The sequence below is a fragment of the Primulina eburnea genome, chromosome 6 (assembly GCF_022965805.1).
Source record: "Primulina eburnea isolate SZY01 chromosome 6, ASM2296580v1, whole genome shotgun sequence".
NCBI classification, from domain to species: Eukaryota; Viridiplantae; Streptophyta; class Magnoliopsida; order Lamiales; family Gesneriaceae; genus Primulina; species Primulina eburnea.
The window spans coordinates 23,569,785-23,593,594 of record NC_133106.1 but is presented as its reverse complement, the minus strand read 5'-3'; the positions used below and the strand labels follow the sequence as shown (position 1 = coordinate 23,593,594).

Sequence of the window (23,810 nt, the reverse complement as noted above, 5' to 3'; positions counted from 1 at the left end):
AGATCAAGATCTAGACATTCTTTTATTTCACCTTTAGATTATATGGTGGATGCTCCTCAAACTTCTAGAGCTTCTACTTCTCAGATAAGAGAAGATGTAGAGTCTTCTGTACAAGATACAGTAGATGAATTAATCATAAATCAAAATAATATTGTTCATAAAAGTAACTTTCAAAAAGTTAAAGAAACTGATACAGTTTCAGAAATGAATTTTAGTATTTAATGGATAGTAAATCAAAAATTGATTTTACTAAGGGATCTCTTGCTAGAGCAAGAATCAATGCAGAATTTTATTTACCCAAATGAGAATCTTTCAGAGATTGGTACTTTAAAAGTTTCTCTGAAGAAGAGTTTGAATATAATATTTCAGAATTTTATAAATATTGTGAAACCCAGAATAAATTAATACATTTTGTTCCTTGGTTTTTTAAAACATTTATTATAGATTATATTTCTATTTTAGAAAGAAATTATAAACTTTCTTCTGGACAGATTCAAAAATCTGTTTATCCTACTCAACAATCTTTTATTATAGAAAAGAATAATAAAATTTTAAATTTTAATGCCTTTTCAAAATTATTTGATAATGATATGTTACAAATAACTGTTAAACATATTAATCAGATAATTGAAAAACAAAATTATACAAATTTATATCTTACGATAATAGGAGAAGAAATAGTTTCTCTTAAAGATCGTATTGATAAAATAATTTTAGCTATTAATCAAATTAAAACAGATGTTTATATACAGTCTAAAGAAGAAACTTATATAGCTTCTATAGCTACTTCTTCTATTCAATCCCCTCCAGATATAAAAACTTTTAAATTTAAATATTTTGTTTCTGATATAGAAAAATCATTAAAAGAAAAATTTAAAAATCTTAATTTAAATACTCTTAATGAAGAGTTTGATAATATAGATAATCATTCTGATGAAGAAATTAATAAAATTAAATGGGCTGATAGACCTACCCAAAATAAATATTATTATAATAAACCCACTCCTATGGATATTCTTATAGAAGAACAAGAATACATTTTTGCTAATAGTTATAATGGGAAAATTATTTATGAATGTAATATTGATGGTTTCAGTGATAAGCAAATTTATAATACTGCTCATAGAATGCTTATGTATAGTACTATGTGTAAAACTTCAGGCAATAATGATAAGATATTACTAAAATGATTATATCAGAATTTACTGGTCAACTTAAAGGTTGGTGGGATAATCATTTAAATCAATCCCAAAAAGATGATATTATAAATTCAATAAAAATTGAGAATAATATTCAATCAGAAAATGTAGTATATTCATTAGTAATGACAATGATTGAACATTTTACTGGTAAATTCACTGATGATAGTGAAAAGATTCGTACTTTATTAAGTAATCTAAAATGTAAAACACTTACTGATTTTAGATAGTATAAAGATACCTTCTTATCTAGAATATATGAGATTCCAGATTGTAATAATAATTTCTGGAAAGCCAAATTTATAGATGGTTTACATTTTCTATTTGCTGAAAGAATTAGAAAAGTTTTAAGAAAAGATGATATTAATATTCCATATGAACATTATACTTATGGAAAATTAATAAATACTTGTGTCAAAGAGGGTTTAGCTCTCTGTTATGAATTAAAATTAAATAATCAAATTAAAAGACAGAATTTACTTGAGAAAAAAACAATTAGGTAAATTTTGTGATCAATTTGGTATGGAATTACCTAATAAAGGTAAGAAGAAAATTAAAGAAAAAGATGAAAAAATTTATAGAAAGAAAAGACATTTGTCTGGTAGACAAAGAGATAAAAAGAAGAAAAGAAAAGAAAGCCGTAATTTACGGAAAGAAGAAAAATACAAAAATAAATTAATAATTTGTAGAAAATGTGAAAAGCCAGGACATTATGCTAATCAATGTTGGGCTAAAAACAAAATTAATAATTTAGACATAGATGAAAATCTAAAAGAAACATTATTTAAAATACTAATGGATTCAAATAACAATTCTGACAGAGAAACTTAGAATTCTTCAGAATCTTATATTTCAGATGAAATAATAGATAGTGAATCAGAAATTTCTGATGATTTAGAAGAATGTAATAATTGTATACAATGAAAATCTTGTTTAAATCATATAAAGGATAATAAAAATGATGATTTTTATAAAATCATGTCTCAATTCAAGATTTAAATATTAATGTTTTAACTAACAATAATATTTTAGAATTCCTTAAAATGATTAAGGATCAAATATTAAAATCTACAATTATAGATCAAATGGAGAATACTGCATCAACTAGCAATAATAATAACATTCTTGTTAAACAAGAACAAGCTTATTCCATGAAAGAAATAAAAAATCTTTTACAACAAAAATATATTAAACAAAATCCAGTTAATATACATGATTTAGTAAAAGAAATTGAAAATATTAAAGAACAAGTAAAAATTTTATAACATAATAATAATAGTTTAAATTATCGTATTTCAATCATTGAAACTAATAAATTCAGTTAATAATTCTGAAAATTTTTATAATCTACAAGATATTTCTTTTCATTGTCCAAATCAAAAACATTTATCTGTTTTAAGCATGATAATATCTCAAAAATGCTACACTAATATTACTCTATTAATTGACAATTCTTATAAGAAAAATTTCATTGCTATGATTGATAGTAGTGCAAATTTAAATGTTATACAAGAAGGATTAATTCCTAAGAAATATTCATAAAACTACTCTTTTTTTTTCTCATGCAGGAGGAGAACCTTTAGAAATAAATTACAAATTACCAAAGGTATATATTTGCAAAGATAAAAACTGTATTCAAACCAGTTTTTTATTAGTAAAAGATATTCCTAGCCAACTTATACTTGGTCTTCTTTTATTTATCAAATATATCCTTTAACTTATGTTGATGAAACATGTATTATAGGAACTTTTCAAGGTAATCCTATTTCATTTAAGTTTATAACTAAACATGTTCATAGAATTTTAAATGAATTACAAGAAAAGATTGATAGAAAAACTTTTCAAACTAATTCTTTAAAAGAAGAAGTTAATAATTTAACTATAGATGATAAATTACAAAATCCTAAATTACAGGAAAAAATTAAACTTATTTATAATAAGTTCTCTTTAGAAATTTGTAATGATCTTCCAAATGCCTTTTGGAATCGTAAGAAGCATATTATATCTCTTCCATATGAAGAGAATTTTGATGAAAAAAATATTCCAACCAAGGCTCGTCCTTGTCAAATGAATTCTAAATATTTAGAATTATGCAAGAATGAAATTCATTCTTTATTAGATAAAGGATTAATAAAACCTTCTCAATCTCCTTGGTCATGTACTGCTTTTTATGTTAATAAACATTTGGAAGAGGAAAGAGGAGTTCCTAGACTAGTCATAAATTATAAACCTCTTAATAAGGTTTTAAAATGGATTAGGTATCCTATTCCTATTAAAAAGGATTTATTAGATAGACTTGTACATGCAATTATATTCTCAAAATTGGATTTAAAATCAGGATTCTGGCAGATTCAAATAAAAGAATCTGATAGATATAAAACTGCTTTTAATGTTCCAATAGGACATTATGAATGGACGGTGATGTCATTTGGCCTTAAAAATGCTCTTTCAGAATTTCAACAAATCATGAATGATATTTTTTATTCTTATAGCAATTTTATAATTGTTTATATTGATGATATCTTAGTATTTTCTAATGATATAGAAACACATTTTAAACATTTAGATATATTTAAAATATTGTTATTCAAAATGGTCTTGTTATCTCAAAATCTAAAATGATTTTATTTCAAACTAATATTAGATTTCTTGGTCATATGATTGAGAAAGGAAAAATAATTCCTATACAAAGAAGTATATAATTTGGTTCGAAATTTCCAGATATTATAACTGATAAAACTCAGTTACAAAGATTTTTAGGAAGTTTAAATTATATTTCTCCTTATATAAAAGATCTTGCTAAAGATTCTGCTATCTTATATGATAGGTTAAAGAAAAATCCTTTACCTTGGTCTGATAAACATACTAAGGCAGTTAAAAATATTAAGGAAAAGGTTAAAAACCTTCCTTGTCTTATGCTTGCTAATCCCCAATGGGATAAAATTGTAGAAACTGATGCTTCAGATATAGGTTTTGGAGGAATTTTAAAACAAATAGATCCTCAAACAAAACATGAATATCTTATAAGATTTTATTCTGGAAAATGGAATAATGCCCAGAAAAATTACTCCACAGTAGCAAAAGAAATTTTAGCTATTGTCAGATGTATTTTAAAATTCCAAGACGATTTATATAATCAAAAGTTTATTATAAAAACTGATTGCAAATCTGCAAAATTTATGTTTAGTAAAGATTTTAGACATGATGTGTCTAAACAAATGTTTGCAAGATGGCACGCTCATTTAGCCCCTTTTGATTTTGAAATCATTTACAAAAAAAAGTGAAGACAATCATCTACCTGATTTCTTAACTCGAGAATATTTATCTTAATGATTTCATTTACAGATATGTACTCTCGAGGCACAGGTGAGTCCTCTTATAGAGGGCGAGGTGATAGGGGAAAACCCCCTAATATTATTGCACAACATGGAAAGCAAAGGCTAATAGCCCAGAACTTATATAGTTCATCAGCCAGTAATACTGAGCAAAATGAGTTATACAATGAATTTCAAGAATTCTTGAAACGAAAGCAAAGAAGTAATACAGATTCTCAAGCTAGCATCATATGCTAATATCATCAAAGAAGATGATAATGATACAGCTCTATATACAAAGACAAAACATCGAGAATTAATTCTTCTTATAGAAGAAAAAAATACCTAATGGGAAAAAACTCCATGGACTATCATAGAAAGATATTTAACCAATACATCATATGTATATGGTTCTTATAAGCAAAGAAGATTTTATGAAAATCTTATGTTATCTACAAAAAGTGTGGATATAACTCACTTTTTCAGTAATACTCAACAGAAAGGAAGTTATAACTTCTCCAAGTTTATCATTAAGCAGATAATATTTATTGAGGAATTTGATATATCTCCATTGGTGGAAAAAGAGTTTTATTCTGAAAATCATAAAATGAGTTTTAAATTCAATTTTGGGATTATATTGAAAGTTTTAATAAAACTTTGTTTTATGAAAATGAAAAAAAGAAACATACATGGCTTCTAAAGATTTGTGAAAATATTTTTCATCATCCTATTCCAAATTGGTTTTTCATTTGGTGGAAGATATTTGGTCAATCTACAAAGATTTTGCCAGAGGTTTTTATAAAACCCATGAATACTTGGTTAAATGTTTCCCCAAGTATTAAAAAATCATTCTTTGAACATTGGATCGATGGCAAGACTTTATGTCTATTCTTCATAGAATTTGGAATTCCTTGGATCTGGAAATGGCAACCAGAATTTGGATATACCGATGAAGGAATCCCTTGCATATGGCGAGTCAGCCTCACTAAATTTTGGGACAAATTACTACATGATGATCCAGAAACTGGAAAGCCTTATGGTTATGACACTCTTCATCAAATGGACGAAAAAATTTTATTATATCAGAAAGAACTTAATAATGAACAAGAAAAGGAAAAAGCCTCTATGAGTCCATTCAAAATTCTCACTCAGAAATATTCTGAGATTTATTCAAAAGATAAGATGATTGAGATTTATATTGAAGAAATGAAAAATGATCTTTTTCATAATATTGGATGTTCTGATTCAAAGTCAGAAAAATCTATGGCGTCGGAATCTAGTGAGAATCAATTCATACAACTAATGCAAATACATGATGCACAGGATCCAGAGGATGATACTCCTCAATTATCTCAAATAGAAGATATCTTTGAAAATTTGAAGAAATCTCTAAAGGATAATCTCAATGATGATTAATAAATCGTTAGAAGTGGAATCTCACTATTCAGAGTTGGTGGAATAACACATCATGGCATATCATGACAAAAGTGGGTGGAATATTACTGTATACTTTTTGAATTTTGTAACCATGTTACTTTTTGCTTTAATAAAGCATTTTACATTTTTAATTCGAGGTGGAATCCGGGGTTTCATGTCCGGCTCTTCTATCTATTTATAGGATCATTCTGTGTTATTAGAGAGACGGTTGAGTTTGCTCCCTTCTATTCTCTCTTGTAAATAACCTTCTGAAGTTGATAAATAAAAGCTTGAAGTTCTGATAAACAACATTGTAAGTTCTTACTGTTTTTATTTTCTGTTTTAAATAATTTTATTTTATAAGATTAGCCTGAATGACATGCTAAAGCATTCGTGCTAAATTATTACCTTACTATGACATGATCTATATTTATTTGTAACTTGGAATCAGATTGAGATAATAAAGATTTATTTAAATTTTTGGAATTTAATGTAATATAAGAGTCTTTCGTTAGAACATAAAGTAAAAAGATGAACCAGGAAATGGTAAACACAAGGTTCGAGTTTAACCAGGAAAAATAAATTCATGTTATAGCCCTTCAGCCTGCTTAGCCGAGAAATGGCGTTTAAGGCGTTTATGGGTGATTTTTATGAATTTATGATTCTATGGGATCTCGGTAAAATCCTCTGTTGTTTAATTTCTTTAGTATATCTTTTATAAATCTTTTTATGTTTTGTAAAAGATCCAAACAAGAATCTTATATTCATTATTATTCTGGAATTTAAATTCTTCCTTTTCTTAGCTCAGTATGAGTTGAAAATGATATATAGGCTGAAAACCAATAATCTCCATGTGCGCGAAAGCCACTAAGGAAAAATTTGGTAAAACAATGCCACGTATCAAATTCACTTTGATTACAAGCCTCAGTTGGTATCAAGAATATTTATAATTATTTAAAAAACAATAATATTGTAATTATTACTAAACTTTATTTAACATTAACATTCAAAATATAATTGTTATTTTAATTATTAAAATAAATGCATATTTACAAATTTATTTCTAATAAATATATTTAAATTAATTTTAATAAATGTAAATTATAATTATAAATATTAAATTATCTATCAAATTATTTTAAAAATATATATCTAATTAGCATTTGGGGCATTTTGATCATTACATTCAAAATCTACAAAATTAATCCATCATTTTAAAATCATACCAAACAACATGTTATTTATCACAGCAAACTATTAATCTATATATATCATTTTTTAATCAATCTAATTATTAATCATTTACTTATCATATCACACATACCAAACAGAGCCTCAGTCATAACTAGCAAAAAGTGAGTGATTAATCAAACAGTGTGTGTTAGCCTTGATTGATATCCAATTTCATGTTTCACTTGTTTATACAGCCTTAGATTGGGAGTACGATTAATTAAATATACTATTGTAAATTATAAAACAATCCAAGGTAAAACCCATGGATTGCATTAGTCTGTGTACAGTAACATGCGAATTGTCAAAATAAAATATAATATTATCAATATCTATATCTACTTAATAAAAGCACGCATTGTTGAATGGGGAAAAGAACATGTAATATATATTATTGTTACCCTGCACCCTTGGGTGCAGGGTAACCGTGGGCTGGCGCCCACGCGTGCATTTTATTTTTTTTAAAAAAAAATTTTAAAATCGGCGCGAGCAAGGAAACAACGTTATTAGCGACGGTTTTCATTAATCCGTCGCTAATAACGACGGATTATTAAAAGCCGTCGCTAATAACGACGGTTTTTAAATAACCGTCGCTAAATGTCTAAATTTTTTTTTAAAAAAATCGGAGAGATATAAAAACAATTTTACGAGGAAATGAGCGTACTTTCCTTCCCCAAAATTTCTTGCGCCCAAATTTCGTCACCGAAACCCAACTTCGCAAGTAGCTTCAATTTCCTTGCGGTATTCCGGAGATCTATTGCGGGTTATTTCGAAATCAGAAGGTAAATTTCATGTATTTTAAATTTCATATTCCCAAGATATTTGTAATTTAGGATTTGTTGATAATAGATCTTGTGTTTGAAAAATCAAGGGTCAAGCATGTTGGATTTTAAATGGGGTTTCGGTGGTTGTTCTGTAAATTTCATATTAAATTAAGAGAGAAGGTTGGCAAAGGGGAACACACGAAGCTAAAGATGAAAGAAAGACCATAGAGTTTATCTAAGCGATTAGCTGCGTCTCATTCTCGTGAAGCACTACTAAACTTTTTAAAATAAAAACAAGATTGTAGATTAGTGGTGAACATGTTTAATTTGTGAGTGCATTCACGTCACCTGAATTTATTATTAATTGATTTATTGGAATTTTGCGGGCAACAATGGAACCCATGAATGTTATCTTTATGGTTAGTGAATGAAGTCAGCTTTCAAAAAGTTGGGCTAGGGGGTTCGTTGGTAGTGAAAACAAGAAAATACAATAAGTTTTGTGAAACAAAATTGAATATTTTTATCAATTTTAATGTTTGCCGAGCTAGCTAGCATATTATGTGTATCAATTTTAATTTTGCTATTTTCATATTTAAAGAATGGACGAAAACAGCGGCGATGAAATGTCATACATTCCCCAAGTTGGAGACAATCAAAAGCCAAAGATTGAGATGAAATTCGAATCTTTAGACGAGGCGTTTTCGTTCTACAACCAATATGCACAAGAATCTGGTTTTAGTGCAAGAATGAGCAATAGCAAAAAAAGTAAAAAAACAAAAGAAGTTATCTGGAAAAAATTTGTATGCTTTAAAGAAGGACATACAGATGCAATCAGATGGAGTAAACAATCAAAAAGTGATGAACCAATAAAGGAAAGAGCTCGTGGTGAGATTCGAACTGGATGTAAGTCAAAGATTTCAGTTGTGAAGGAACAAACCGGTCCTGGTTGGGTTATTAGTACCTTCATGGAAAGTCATAATCATCCACTATCAACTCCTTCAAAGGTGCATTTGTTGCGCTCACATCGTACTGTTTCTGCAGCAAAGAAAGCACTGAGTCAACAGTTTGAAATAGAGTCTGGAGGACCTGAACGTGTTGGTTGCACAGAAAGAGATATAAGAAACTACGAGAAAACGCTTAGGGATGAGCACAAGGGTATTGATGCCGAAACATTGATTGATTTCTTTATGTCTGAGAAAGACAAGAGCTCAACTTTCTTTTTTGATTACGAGACTGATTCAGACAATAGATTTATTCGTTGTTTTTGGGCGGATCCTGTGTCACGGAGGGCATACACTGCATTTGGTGATGTAGTGGTGTTTGATACAACATATAACACCAACAAATATGGGATGATTTTTGCACCATTTGTAGGAGTTAATCATCATCATCAGACCATTGTTTTTGGTTGTGGATTTTTAAGTGATGAGAAAACTGATTCTTTTATTTGGTTGCTTAATAAGTTTCTGGAAGCCATGCCTAAAGGAGCACCAAACTTGATCATAACTGACCAGGATCCTGCTATAACGAAAGCCATAGCTGAAGTTTTCCCTAAAACAATACATCGATATTGTTTGTGGCACATTCTAAACAAATTCCCAGATAAATTGAACCTCGTGACTTTCCGTGACCACTATCAAAGCATAAAAAATGTCATCGTACATTCTACGACTTCTATTGAATTTGAGAGATCATGGGAAGATGTTATGAATTGTGCTAACTTGGTAGAAAATGATTGGCTGTCATTGATGTATGAGTTGCGGCATAAGTGGGTGCCGGCTTATTTCAACCATGTATTTTCTGCAGGAATGTCAAGTAGTCAGAGGTCTGAAAGTTCACTTGCATTTTTCAAGAGGTACGTCTGTAACAAGAACTCATTGATGGATTTTATAATTCGTTTCAATAAGGAACTTCGACACCAAAGACACAATGAGTTAGTTGCCGATCATACTGATATGAACGAGCGGCCAAAGGTTAAATCGAACTGGCCAATGGAACTGCAAATGGTGAATGTATACACGAAAAACAAATGGTTGGAGTTTCAAAATGAAATTAGTCTGAGTCATGGTTATTACGTGCAACAAGCATCTATCGGAATTGAGTTTGGGGTTTACAATGTCATTAATTTCAAGGTTCTTCTTCTGCCAAACATAGGCTGCTTACGCATGACATACAAAGAGACGATATATCATGTAGTTGCATGAAAGTTCAATTTGAGGGTATTCCGTGCAGGCATATGTTAGCATTCTTTCGTATCAACCAAGTGTTCCACTTACCTGATCAGTATATACTCAAACGGTGGACAAAAGATGCAAAAGTTGGCGTACTATACACTATGGCTGAGCAAAATTTGGTCGACGATCCAGAAAGGTGTTTGATGTCTAGACATATGAGGTTATCTTGTAAAGCTTCAGCTTTAATTGATGTAGCATCTTTCAGTGATGAGGGGACAAACTTCTTGGCTGATGAGTTTGATTCTATTGATAGCAAAATGAAGGAGATGAATATTAATAGAACGTTAAGCAGTGGAATTCAAAGTAGGAGTACCTTCGATGGAGCCATTGGTATCATTGATCCTTCAGAAATAAGAACAAAAGGACGTGGGAAGAGACTAAAATCATCGAAGGAGAAATCAATATCAAGGGGCCGACAGTGTCGTGGATGCGGGCGTCGAGGTGTGTCACATGACAAACACAACTGTCCGAATTTGAAAGACGGGTATGTGTGTTTTTTTTTAAAAGTTTATAATTTCTTTAATAGTAATACGGATGACAAAGTTCGTTTATCAGGTCAACACTAAATAATAATAGCACAGATGAGAACTCAGATGAAGAAGATTTTGGATCAATAGATGGTAACTCAAATACATAAATTAATTTTTGCATTTAAATATTGTTTCTTTGATAATATTTCACTAATAATCGTTTTCATATTTACAGGTTGTACAAACACGTGGACAACTGGAATGGACTTCGACGACTGAAATTAATTTGTATGTTTTTATGTTGGATGGTGCAAAATTTTAATAAGATAATGCTCTGCTACAATGTTTGAGCTATATTAAAGTTAAATTTTAATTACATATTTTTTTGGAAAAACATTGTGAAGTTGTGTTCATATTCCTTAAATAATAATAAGATAGCGCTATGCTGATTTCTGATGCAATATTTTCTGCAGGAATGGGGCTGATCGAAGTTGCAATTGGTAGGATTCAGGGTGCTTGTCCGTAGTTATTTTAATAAGATAATGCTCTGCTTCAATTCATGGTTACAGTCATTGCAAATTTATTGCATGTTAGCGCAACAGCTTTTGACTATATTTAGAAATGGACGAGTCATGACTTGTGAGAATGTTACCTTCTTCCCTTTTGGCATCATGGATGATTATAATAATTTACTATTGATGGTTTTCTATGCAGCTAGATGCACCTCTCTCAGAACTCATGTGTCACAAGTTCAACATCTATTGGATATGTCATTCGTCTTATGCTACAGAAGAGACATAGGAGTTTTTACACATGCACATGTGAATAAGCTTAGCAAAACTTCATCATCAATGTTACCCGATGAATTTTTTTAGCTGTCAGAAAGCAATGCAAATTCTTGAGATAGGTTCTATTATCTGCTTTAATTAGCCATGCCTTTTGGATTGTTCAATTAATTAAAAATATTGTCATATATTATTTTCCATGGAAGAGAAAGGGCAGACGGTGATTGTAGGATATATGGGTCCAGACTAGGAATGCTTTTTCTACTACCAAAACAGGAATTTTGCTTCAATATGCACGCATTAAAATTGTATTAGCTTGAAACTGCTCGAACGAATCAGGAACGATATTTTTTCCACATAATACATACATATATACCATGTGTAAAAGATCTATTTGAGTGCGACAATAGCAACAGAAACAAATTTCCTCCAAATGTAACTTCACTAATATAGAATTGCATAGCTAATATTGATATTTCATACCATGAGTGCCACAACATAATAGTTAAACATGGGAACATAATCAAAAATTATTTTTATATATGTCCGTTTATTTTTTAAAAATTTAGACATTTAGCGACGGTTATTTACAAACAGTCGTTATTAGCGACGGTTTTTAATAATCCGTCGTTATTAGCGACAGATTAATGAAAACCGTCGCTAATAAAGCTGTTTTAAAATTTTTTTTAAAAAAAATAAAATGAACGCGTGGGCGCCAGCACGGTTACCCTGCACCCAAGGGTGCAGGGTAAAAATTCTCTATATATATATATATATATATATTATTTATGTATATATATATATATATATATATATATATATATATATATATATATATATATATATATATATATATCAAATGGAATTGAATTAAGCAAGTGGTTGGACAGATGGATTTGAATTTGGATTTGGAATGGATTCGATTGTTTTGATGAATTATGTTGAGTATATTTGAAATACATTCATTTATTAATTTATAACTCACAAATCAAATTCTTTCATTTGACTTTGTGGGGAAATTATAAGTTTCGGAGTTTGACAAATCAACTAGTAACCAAATTGAAGGCCAGAACTGAACAGTGACTAAATTGAAAGTACAAAACTGATAATAAAACTGAAGAAGATTTATCAAACTAAAATGAATTAAGTAGAACTGAAATTAATAAACTAAAGAGAATTAATAAGACTCAAAACCAATGAACATAAAAGATCGGGATTGACAAACTGATCGATACCATAACTAAATATCAGAATTGAATGCTATATTTACAGAACTGATATATAAAAACTAAAATACTCAAACTGAAGTTAACAGAGTTTTCAAACTGAAAGGACATCGGTTAGAACTGATTACCAAATATAGACCGGCTTAGCTGATCAGTCGATCAGTTTGACACCTTATCAGCTGGCCAACACATCAGTTGCAGTTTGAATTCCAGCATTGTAATGCCTGAAGTAAATATCACAATTTGTTGATGTAGTAATTTTAGATTAATAAATAATTAACGTTTTTTAAATAATGAAATATGACATATCTTGGTCATATGAAGTTCAAATGATTTGAAATTTGGATAACGTAGAAAACTCAAAGATATAGAAGTTTCATGTTTTGAGTTTTGAAAAATTTGATCGTTTGACTGGTCCAAAGGGATATACTGGTATTAAAATGTTAAATATTACATATTATATTATATTATTAATAATATTAAAATAAAAAAAAAGAAAAATATAAATATGAAAAGTGATCGAATGAATCAGAATTCATTCGAAAGTTTTTATAACAGAGGAGAGAAGAAGAAATAGAATAAAATTTTGATATTTTCTTTTCGATCTTGCGACTTATCGGGTTATCTAATCGACGAACTGACATTAGTTCTGAAATCGTTGACACGAGGTCCTCAACCATACACTACGAGCCATTAAACCACGACCAACACACTTAAGAACCTCGAACAACACCTGAATGTTGTATGATTTTTCTCCACCAAACGGTACCGAACTATAGTGCACTAAACCCTCGAATTCTCGACCTTAGACCAAACCAATGGGGACCAGACCTGGGTTAAAAGGATTTTAGACCCGTTAAGCAATAAAATAATCCTATCAAGCCCAATAACACTCTCTATAAATATTCCATTTAGGTACGTTTTTGAAAATATTCCCTGAACACTCAAAAAATCATCTGACTCGCGAAAATTTGCGTACCTGTTAAAATATGACCCGACGAGTAAAAATACCAACCAAGGATCATTTTTAAAATCATGCTTAATTACATCATATATTAAAAAATTAAAAACAATTATTTAATAAAAATATTTTTCCTTAATTATCCCAGTTCTCCATTCCTCGTTTGAGTGTGAAAGCTACTAAAAGCTATTATGCACGAAACTTTAATAAACCATGCAATAAAACACATATTTATGTCTCAAACATGCAATAATGCATTAAAAATAATTAATTAAAATACCTAAGAAATTTGATAACTTGCATGCATGTGGTTCACGTGGACCTTCAAATTTTAGGACATACAATTATTACTCTTGATATGTTGATATCTAGACACAGTGATTAAAATAAAATGGTACATCTCTCTTAGATTTTCATAAAATTAAGAATCACTCAATTTTGAGTTCATACAAGAGAGGTTTGCTTGAAATATCCGCACTGGTCATGTCCAACCGGAAGCTATATCTGAGTAGTAAACCTGCAAATTCATCACGATTTATCGGCTTCTTAAACTTCGATTTAGATTTCGACCTTTGAAGATGATGTATTGAACATTATCGTATTTTTCCAATGCGATGCATATTGAATCGTTCCATTACAATAATGGAGCTGAGAGATATAGCCAGAATATCAAAGCTGGTGTATCAAGCCATCCAGCTCAAGGATGTTTGATCGGTCGGATATTGAGACCACCATTTCGCGTCGATGATATTCGAATTCACTGAATCGGCCTGAAGTTTGAATCTAGACAATTGCGTTGGCTATCCAACCATTTTGGCCCAAGTCATTAGGATCATTAGTTTCTGAGATATCATCAAAATACTTCACCTTGTCAGATTTTTAACTTGGCTTCATTTGAGTTCCAACTTATCAAATCTTTTGCAAAATTAGGTAAATTTGTTAGAAAAACAATAAAAAATTTTGCTATCATCAAAATCAATATTGTAAGCGTTTCTCCAACCGACAAATTTTAATAATATAAATCTAATCTAATTTAATTTCAGATAAAAGGAAAATAATATAAATATTATTTATATTAAGCGTTAAATAATTTGTATAGAATAAGATATTGATGAGCGAAAATTAGGGAAAGTGAAAGAAATGTAAACTACAAAAATATTGGTAGAAGGCATCAACAATATAATACACCATTAAGGAGTTTAATTAACTTCAATATATATATATTGAAGTTAATTAATTAACTCCTTAATGGTGTATTGTTGATGCATATATATATATATATATATATATATATATATATATATATATATATATATATATATATATATAAATAGTTTTTTATTTTAAATGCTATTTATACTTGCATTCTAAATTTTTAGAACACTATCGAAAACCAAGCTCCACTCTGACTGACACTAGACAAATAAAAAAATGAGAGTTAATTTAAATAAATTTTAATAGAATCATGTATAACAAATATATATATGATAAAAATGAATTTTTCATCCCATGTCTGGAACTTGCAAAACGTATCCTAATTATTTGAAATTCTTGTCTTAACGTTTTAAAGAATTGAAGTAATCCCAAAATTACAATAAGAAACTAATTAATGTTTGATGATATTAATCCCTATAAGTGACATTAGTGACGATTCAATTCAGAGGTTTACATGAGGGTGGGGACATATGGCACCCCGGATCCCTTCACCCACAAATCATCAGTGTACACTTTTCCTCCAGTGAAGCTATTGGCAATCTGTGGAGTGATCTTCTTGATACCCTTCCACTTAACCCTCTGCGAAAGATTGGACCCGGCTCCATGGTTCTGGTACTCACCGTAGTACAATGTATCCAGAGCATAAGTTCCGGCCCATGGAGACCAACCTTCGGGTGCGATGAAACCATCGATGTTGGATTGCATGATGATGGTCCTGGAGAACTCCTTCCATGGACGTCCGAGGTAGGCTTCCAAGGCGGGCTTTGCGGCAGTGAAAGCTGGATCAGCCACGATATCACAACCTTGGAGAATGATGGCCCCCACTCCACGGCGGTCCTTGCGTCCTTGTGCGGTGACCATGCATGCTTGGTTGTTCATTGGCTTGCGGACGACGAGGCGGGTTCTCTGGAAGATGGACAAGGCGTCGCCAAAGACAAAGTCGATGGTCCCAGAGATGACGCAGTCACGGTAGTACTGGCGGTAGGCATGGGCGTAGAGGGTGTCTTGGTATCCGTCCATGTGGACATTGTAGAAGATGGCCTTGTCTCCGGAGACACGGACAGCAACGGCTTGATGCTTTTCAGCACCCGCGGTGTTCTCGATTGCGATGTCCTTGGCGATGAAACCTTCTCCGTTCACGGCTGAAAGAGTACGTAGGAGAAGAAAGATAGGGTTACGAGCGAGGTATTTCTTGATGACATTGTTACATTCTATATATGCTATAAAAATTCTCACCTTTATATATATATATAGGTCATTATTAATATTTTTGTCTAACTTTTTCTAGGATACTCACCGAGAGTGGCAGAGTGGAATGTTTGGGTGCCATCGGCAAAGTTCTTGTTGCCGGTGATTCTAGTCTTAGTCGGCCCCTCTCCGATCAACACAACGTTGTTCACCTTCTTTGGGATTATGACAGTTTCTTTGTATAGACCAGCCTTCACAAGAATCACAAAAGTATTGTTATTCTTCTTCGGGATAGCATCAATGGCTGCCTTGATGGTCTTATACGGTGTGCTTCCATCTTGTGCCACAACTGCGTTAGGCTTCAAAGATATGGGAGTGGCGGCAAGGAGCTTTCGTGCCTCAGGGTTCACGAATGAAGGGACCTGGCTGGACCCTAGTAGCCGGCGGCTGCTGCCTAAGCTTTCCAAGTTCAAACTGGACAACATGGAGGAGAAATCAGTCACCATTGCGAGGCCATTGCTCGATAACTCGGACGCGGTTTTCAATAGCTTCTTCATCTTCTCCGCGGTGTCACCGGTGGTGTTCTCGAACCCATCAATGCAAGTCTCCTGGTATGTGATAGAGGCACTAAGCCATGTCTTAACATCCTCAACGTACTCATTCAAATTGCTGACATCGAATTCGCTGAATTTCTCGAACGATCTCTGGAGGTCGTCGATAGAGGTGTGGAGCAAGTCTTGGCAAGTGTCTAAGGCCCCCTTGGTCCTCTCATCGGCGGCGGCATCTTTCAGAAGAGTCGAGTTCTGAATGACTTCTCCGATGTTCTTAACAGCGTAGTTGAATGCCAACTTGATCAACTCCTTTGGGTCGGTGGTGTTGGCACCAGAAAGAGACTGTTCGCAGGTTTCCTTGTAATCTGTGGGGTTGCAAATGGCTTGCACCGCCTTAGTGGAGGCGCTGATGGTTGGGGCACCGCTGGCGGCTGGTGCAGTGCCGCTGTCTCCGTCTTTATTGGAGACGCCGACCGTGACAGCAACCACAGCCGCCACCAAGAGGATGGAGGCGAGACCCGCGACGGCTACCTTCTTCTTCTTGCTTCCCAAATCGAATCCCATTTTAGTTTTTCGAATTTTCTCTCTTTTTTTTTGTTTATAAAAATTTTCTAATTGTTTTCTAAAAGTAATTTCAGAGCTCCGGAGGGGGTTGTAGACTAGTTCTTGATTCCCCTTGAACTCTGAGGCATGAATATTATGGAAGAAATTTTATGGGTATTTATAGTTAACGAGGCAATGTCGAAGACTGTAATTGGTTGTTTCGTTACAGAATTAATTTGAGGTGATCTTTAATCAATTAGAAAGCCTTTGAAGATGAAAGGCTATTCGAATTATAGGGAAAGAAATGCGGCGACCATGCATGCAAATTAATTAATAATTGAAGTGAATACTTTTGACCATTGATTTTTAGTTTAATTAATCTTCGAAGGAGAAAATTCAGCATCAATCACAGTTTCCCGAGATCTTCTCTTTTTCTCTCAACTACTATTTCAAGCTTCTATATATTTTGGGGAAATTTAATTGATTAATTAATATTCATATGTTTAGTTCTCTCGTTCTAATTTATTTACAAAATTATAACTTGATTATACTTGTTTAATTGTCCGGTTGATATCAACTTTTCCACGATGCAACTCTAATTTTGAGTTTTAAAATCATCTGAGAAATTATCAGGTAATAGAACTTAGTGTTAAAATATGTGTCCAACAAGCCAATTTGTGGCTTGAGTTTTATTTTTTCATCTTTATTTTAGTAATATTTTACGATTTTATTCAATTATAAAATTTACTTTATTTGTATACAGATGCATCTTTGATTATGCAAAAGTTATCATGAGGTCTGTATCTCAACGTAAGATCATGAAACTTATTCGGAAGTGTACTGTATTTTAAACGAGTTTCTAGTCGAATAAGCCGCCTATAATAAAGACAAAGGTCGTTTGAGCTTTAGACTAGTATCTGTGATGTAAACGTCACGTTTCATTGGTAAGAGCATAAAGATTTCTGTTGATACATATGGGTGATTTTATGATAATGCACTGAACAACCTTCTCTCGACTGTCCAAATAGTTATCACTTATCGAGTGGAATAGGTTGTACAACATTAATCCTTTGACCCAAGACAACATAGAATCTCTATGTACTATCATACAATTTGATATGTTTACCGACTCCTTCGATAGTCATCAAGTGGCGAGATTGGATGTAGTTTCATAATATGTAAGAGCAAATATATTGTAGTCTTGGATTCACTATTTTCCTAGGTGTGAAGATATCATATGTGATATGATGAGTTAACAACACAAGGATCTCTGGCTAGAGTAAGACATCTGCATTTTGAAAATGTGTTTCCTCAGTTGCCAATTTCATGTCACTATTATTACTCAAAGATATATCACATTGTTATCAAATTCATTTGCAACTCTCAATATATCGATGTTTGCAGATTCGATCGGGATATATGAGTTGAAATGACCGTGTTGTATGCTAATCATAACTTAAGGTTGTTGCATGCACTATCGGTGATACCTAGAGGATCATGTGGCGATGCTAGTGGACAATCTTACCATGATCCTATGGATGCAATCAAACTTTAGTTTTGACATTCTTGATCAAGGTGTTGAATCACATTAAGTTATGAACCCTCGACTAGCTGTATCCCTGTACCATTGAGGGTAACACTATATATACGTTAGAGACAAGACTACAATCTTTGGAAAAAGTTTGTACTGTTTCTGATATCGCAACAGTCATATTTGAATTTCTTGTAGGTTTCTAATGTGTTTCGGTTCTAGGAGCAAAATGGTTGAATGAATGAACCGTTCGAATGAGCAAAACGGTTTTATGCACATTGATAGAGATAATATTTACGTGTTTTAATACATTGTGTAAGTCGTAGTTTGCATCGTTCTAGGTTATTTGGAGTCTACACTGTAGAACCCGTACTTAGATTACGTATAAGCCATGCATAATTCTAGTATTTTAAATTAAATTGACTTCATTGCATGAGTATTTAAATGGTTTTATTTGAAGTTAATTATTTTAACCAGCAGTTTAATTTTATTCTTTTCAGTTAATTCAGTGAAGCCGGACTGGAGTCGGAGTTTAGAGTTAAAATTTAAGATTTAGAAAATAATTCCAGAATTTAATTTAGCTAACAAATAAGTTCATTTCAGTCAATAAGAAGGTTTGAAGATTTATTTAGTTACTTGAGGTGAATAGGAAATTAATTCAATTAAGTTCCTATTATTAAGGGTTTTATTCACTAAATTATTTAAGGGATTAGTGAGGCTTTTAAGAGTTATTAATTTAGTAAATAATCAACAATTCCTCCCTTCATTTTATTAAAAATTTCGGCCCCTTGGATTTATTAAGCAATTCAATTGCCAACTCACCTTTAATCTTTTCCTTGTAATTAATTAGTAGGATAATCCTTCAAATCTTTTTAGCACCATTTTATTAACTAATTAGCTTCATTCTAACCTAGACTAGCTTGGAAAAATCGGCCACCCCATCCACAAGCACCCCAAGAAGATTTGATATCAAACAACTTTTCAAATTTCAAAGGAAGGGAGACTTGGTGTCCCTTTATTAGTGGATCTCCCTCACACACTCCTAACCATTTCCCCTCTCCCAAATTTCGAAATTCAGAGCATTTTCATAGTGTTAAAACCGTGAGGTTCATAGCTTAAAATAGGAGAGAAAAATCGAGAGCAAGAAAGGTAGACAAGAAAGCGTTCCACTCCTCCGTGCCGCGTCGTCGTCGTTTCGTTCGTTTTCCTTCAAAACGAAACCAGGCATGTCTAGATTTCTTTCAAACCTCAATCAAGTCCTATTATCAATTATTTTTCAGTACATGATCATGTTTTAGTGAACAAAAACCGAAATTTTAAGCAACTAGAACAAGAAATAATTCTGCACAGATTTTCGTTTCTACCATGCTTCACGTTGGGTATGTTTTGTTTCGATTTCAGGGATGGATCGTTCCAGGGGCTCGAGGCTGCATATAGACATGTACTAGGAAATGTTAGGGTCATGAAAGAACGTTGGTTCCAGCCCCATACTCACTGGAATTCAGGAATGACAGCACATCCCCCATGAGTGTCATATTGAGTTTCAAAAATTCAGTTTTGTTGTCCAAGGGTAAGGATCTGATCATGGCTGCCCTAGGGGCCTATAGCCACGGTTGGATCACTCCCCTAGCATGTCTAAGACGAGACTAAGTCGCCCTTTTTGGTGGCTTGGTCCACGGCTCATCGGTTTTCAATTTAAAAACAAGAACAGCCCCCTCCCCTCTCGGCCTTCGGTTTTTGACATCACATGAGTTCGGCTTTGGTTGGTTTGGTGTGGATCTTGGTTGGCCTATGGCCCTTAGCCACGGTTCATACCATGCCCCTAGATGTCTAGATCGTGCCATGGTCAATCAATGGCCACTGGAACGAGTCGAGACAGCAAGTGAAGCACAACACCACACACACACGCATGAGGGCCCTCGGTAAGAGTTTTCTGATGTTGCTGGAAAAATTCGAATTGTGGCTGGCCTAGGGCCCTTAGCCATGGTTCAAATCATTCCTTGGGATGTTGGTAAGAGTCTCTGGTCGGTGGTTCACGCCCCAATGGCCGGTAGTCTCGAAAACAGCACAAGACATGCAATTGCGCAGCTGCTGGAATTTGACAGCAACTTGCTGTGACGGTTCGGAGGCTCGTTCGAGTTCTTGGTTGGCTTTTAGCCTATGGCCTTGGACTGGACAGTGCCTCATCGAGTTAGGAAGGCCAAGTTTTTTGCCGTTCGTGATTCGGATCATTTTTTAGGTCATACGAGAATTTACGGTGCGATGTGCCAAATTGACTCTCGAAAGAGCGTTTCTTGTTTTGGCCTCCATTTCACCTAGATTTCGACCCTCATCATTTTAGGAGCATTAGTTCATAATTTTAAGCGTATTTTAATCATGACTATACGTCGGTTCAGTGTTGGTTCGGGTTGGTTCGGAGTCATGATTAAATACGAAGTCGTTAGACGTAATTGTCGCATTTTCAAATTTAATTGCATAGTTTGGTCAAGTATAAGCTATTGCATATTTTTCATGGCATATTTAGGTTGCAGTGAGCCTGGGAGCGATCCAATCCAGTTGGTAAAATGATACAAGATATTTAATTCAGTCATTTAATTATATTACGTGCAAAAACAGAAAATACTTATTTTTGAGATTTATGCGATATTGCTTGTGGTCGATTCACTATCATGGGAGTATTATTTTACACGGTCGCCAGTGACCGATCAGTTCAGTTTGGTACCACGGTCACCAGTGACCGATCAGTTCGGTTTGGTACCCCGGTCGCCAGTGATCGGACAGTTCAGTTCAGTGCAGAGACCACATGCTTAGACCATAATCTCAACAGAAAATCGCTACATTTTATTTCAGTACAGGGCTCCAAGGAGCAAACATTTTTACTATGATTTTTCAGTTCAGTTATGCACGTATTATAATTGCTCAGTACAAGTTATTTTCAGAATGCCTCATGACACGATATTTTATCCCATGCAAATTTTACTACAGTATTTTCTCGTTATCTACGATTTATGCATGCTGAGTCTTTAGGCTCACTAGACTTGATTGTTGTAGGTACCGATGAGGTCAGGGCCGAGGGCGGGGATCAGTGAGCCAGCTTGGGTCGGCAGTTGTGGCACCCGAGGACCTCATTCGCAGCATGTTACCATTTTATGCAAACATTTTTATCAGTTGTTGAATATTCTTAAATGGTTATTTTTGGCAAACTTTATTTTCTTCCGCTGCTATATTTTTAAACATTGAACTTGATTTATCAGTTGATTTTATGAATGAGGCAATAATTTTTAATTTTCCGCAAATTTTTAAGCAAGGATTTTCGGGCCTTCACAGTAGGTATCAGAGCCTATGTTTTTGTAAAGGGTTACACTACTACTGACCACGAGAAGCTCACGAAGTCACGTCTTCGGTCTGTAAGTTTTACGTTTCAGCATTTTATTTAAAGCACGAATTATTTTGACAGCATGCTTCCATGAAATAGTTTACAATCAGATCTTTTCAGTATTTCAGTATTCATTTAAAATAAATTATGGAATTATGCATGTTGGGTACGTTTGGAATTGGACATGTCTAAGAATTCGAATATTGGGCTTTAGTAGAGGTTGAAAATGATTTGACTATATTAATTTTTAGTTCAGTATTGTTGATGTCCTCCTTATGGGTTATAAGTTAATCTTGAAATTATGAATGCTGTTGAGACTTGTAGAATTTCTAAGAAATTATTAATGGTTCTTGGTTGCTAGTCGAGTAAATTTTTTAGGATTTCATATAAGCAATAGCGATTCGAAGACTACGACAATCTTTAGGATTATAAATGTACAATTTGAGGATTTTAATTATCTATGGAAATGTAAGATTAATTATGAGAATTTATTTAGGATGTATGCTCTACATAGATGGATTTAAGGATCGAATTGCGGAAATTGAGAATTTTAAGGATTAAATGCGAACTTTTGAGAAATTGGAATTTTAAGTATTTATATAAATGTAAGACGTGTTATGGGAATTAATTTTGGGTTTAATAAACTTAAGACTGTTGAACCTTATGATACGGGAAATCTATAAAATGAAATTGGGAATACTGAGGACTAATGGGTAATTGTGAAATTTTCGAGATTTAGGGAAAAATTGGACGACATTCGAGGAAAGTAAGAATTAATTATACAATTTTAAGAAATTTGAGAACTTATTTAGTAGTAAGTGAGAATTGAACGGTTTAATTTGTAGGAATTTTCGGTTATTTAGGCTCGAAGGAAATATAGAATATTAAAATATTTGGGTTATAATGTTATAATGAATGGTAACCAAGGACATTATAAGATGAATCAATCTTAAGCGTGAAAATTTAAGCGTTAGTGAAATAATATTGTGACAAATTAAGAATTTAAAGTGATGACAATTTAAGATAAATTTGATCGTTTAGTTAAGTTATAAGGATAAACATTGAGTTAGTAAATTTTTGGGAACATAAACTTGATATGGGGATTCTAGAATTCTATGGGTTATAAGTGAAATTGATTTATTAAAGTTAATCTAATGCTATCATGGGCTAACTTATTAAGTTTATACGCTAGACTTAATTAAGCATTGAGGATACATAAGAATGCGACACTTGTTCCAATGAGGAAGTTCAGAGTCCTAGGCCTCAACTAGATTGTAATTGGGAAGAGGATAGTTGAGAAGGTAATTGATGCTAGAAGTGTTATTATTAAGGTAGAAGGTCGATGTTGTATAATTGAGTTTTATGGATTAAAGTTATTCGAGGTTTAAGATTTACAACGATTTCACGCCCGGGATGCACTTGTAAATAATAAGTTAAGTAAGTTTAGTGCCGTAAGATAAAGATTCGATTCAAGGATTTTAGGCTAATACTACTATGAGGTTGAAATAAGGTGTAACCTTTAAGCGTTCTACTGAGAATAGTAGTCGATCAGTAAGTTTTGGTACAAAGGTTTCTTAAGTCGAACTGCATAAATGATAATATAAAAAGTCGATGAATATTACGAGTATAGTATAAGAAAAGTAAGGTGCGATAAGTTTGGACATCTATCTCTAGTATGAGAAACTGCGGGATAAGTCAAAATTCGGGGCTATAGTTGAATAGAACTAATTCGCCATAAGTTGTTTTAAGTTGCGATTCACAAACGAGGACTTTGGTAGACAAATTTATTTAGGATTGAGGAGACGTA

General features: G+C 32.6%; 2 protein-coding genes across 2 annotated transcripts; one reads left to right on the top strand and one right to left on the bottom strand.

Annotated features, from left to right (window-relative positions):
- Nucleotides 1-8,522: 8,522 nt before the first annotated feature.
- LOC140835402 (protein FAR1-RELATED SEQUENCE 5-like) lies at nt 8,523-10,127 on the top strand. Its single transcript, XM_073200894.1, has one exon. It carries the CDS (start codon nt 8,523-8,525, stop codon nt 10,125-10,127), a length of 1,605 nt encoding a protein of 534 aa, XP_073056995.1.
- A 4,940-nt stretch (nt 10,128-15,067) lies between these two features.
- On the bottom strand, nt 15,068-17,256 carry LOC140833916 (pectinesterase-like). The gene is made up of 2 exons (XM_073198428.1): nt 16,112-17,256; nt 15,068-15,956 (listed from the first exon to the last, which is right to left on the bottom strand). The coding sequence occupies exons 1-2, from the start codon at nt 17,115-17,117 to the stop codon at nt 15,265-15,267; spliced, it is 1,698 nt and encodes a 565-aa protein (XP_073054529.1). The 5' UTR covers nt 17,118-17,256; the 3' UTR covers nt 15,068-15,264.
- Between the last annotated feature and the right edge of the window lie 6,554 nt (nt 17,257-23,810).

Bases quoted from the DNA above. Each gene is read 5' to 3' on its own strand.
- LOC140835402 (XM_073200894.1), top strand. From the start codon at position 8,523: ATGGACGAAAACAGCGGCGATGAAATGTCATACATTCCCCAAGTTGGA.
- LOC140833916 (XM_073198428.1), bottom strand. From the start codon at position 17,117: ATGGGATTCGATTTGGGAAGCAAGAAGAAGAAGGTAGCCGTCGCGGGT. The intron at 15,957-16,111 runs GTGAGTATCCTA...GTACTCTTTCAG, and splicing joins ATTCCACTCTGCCACTCTCG to CCGTGAACGGAGAAGGTTTC.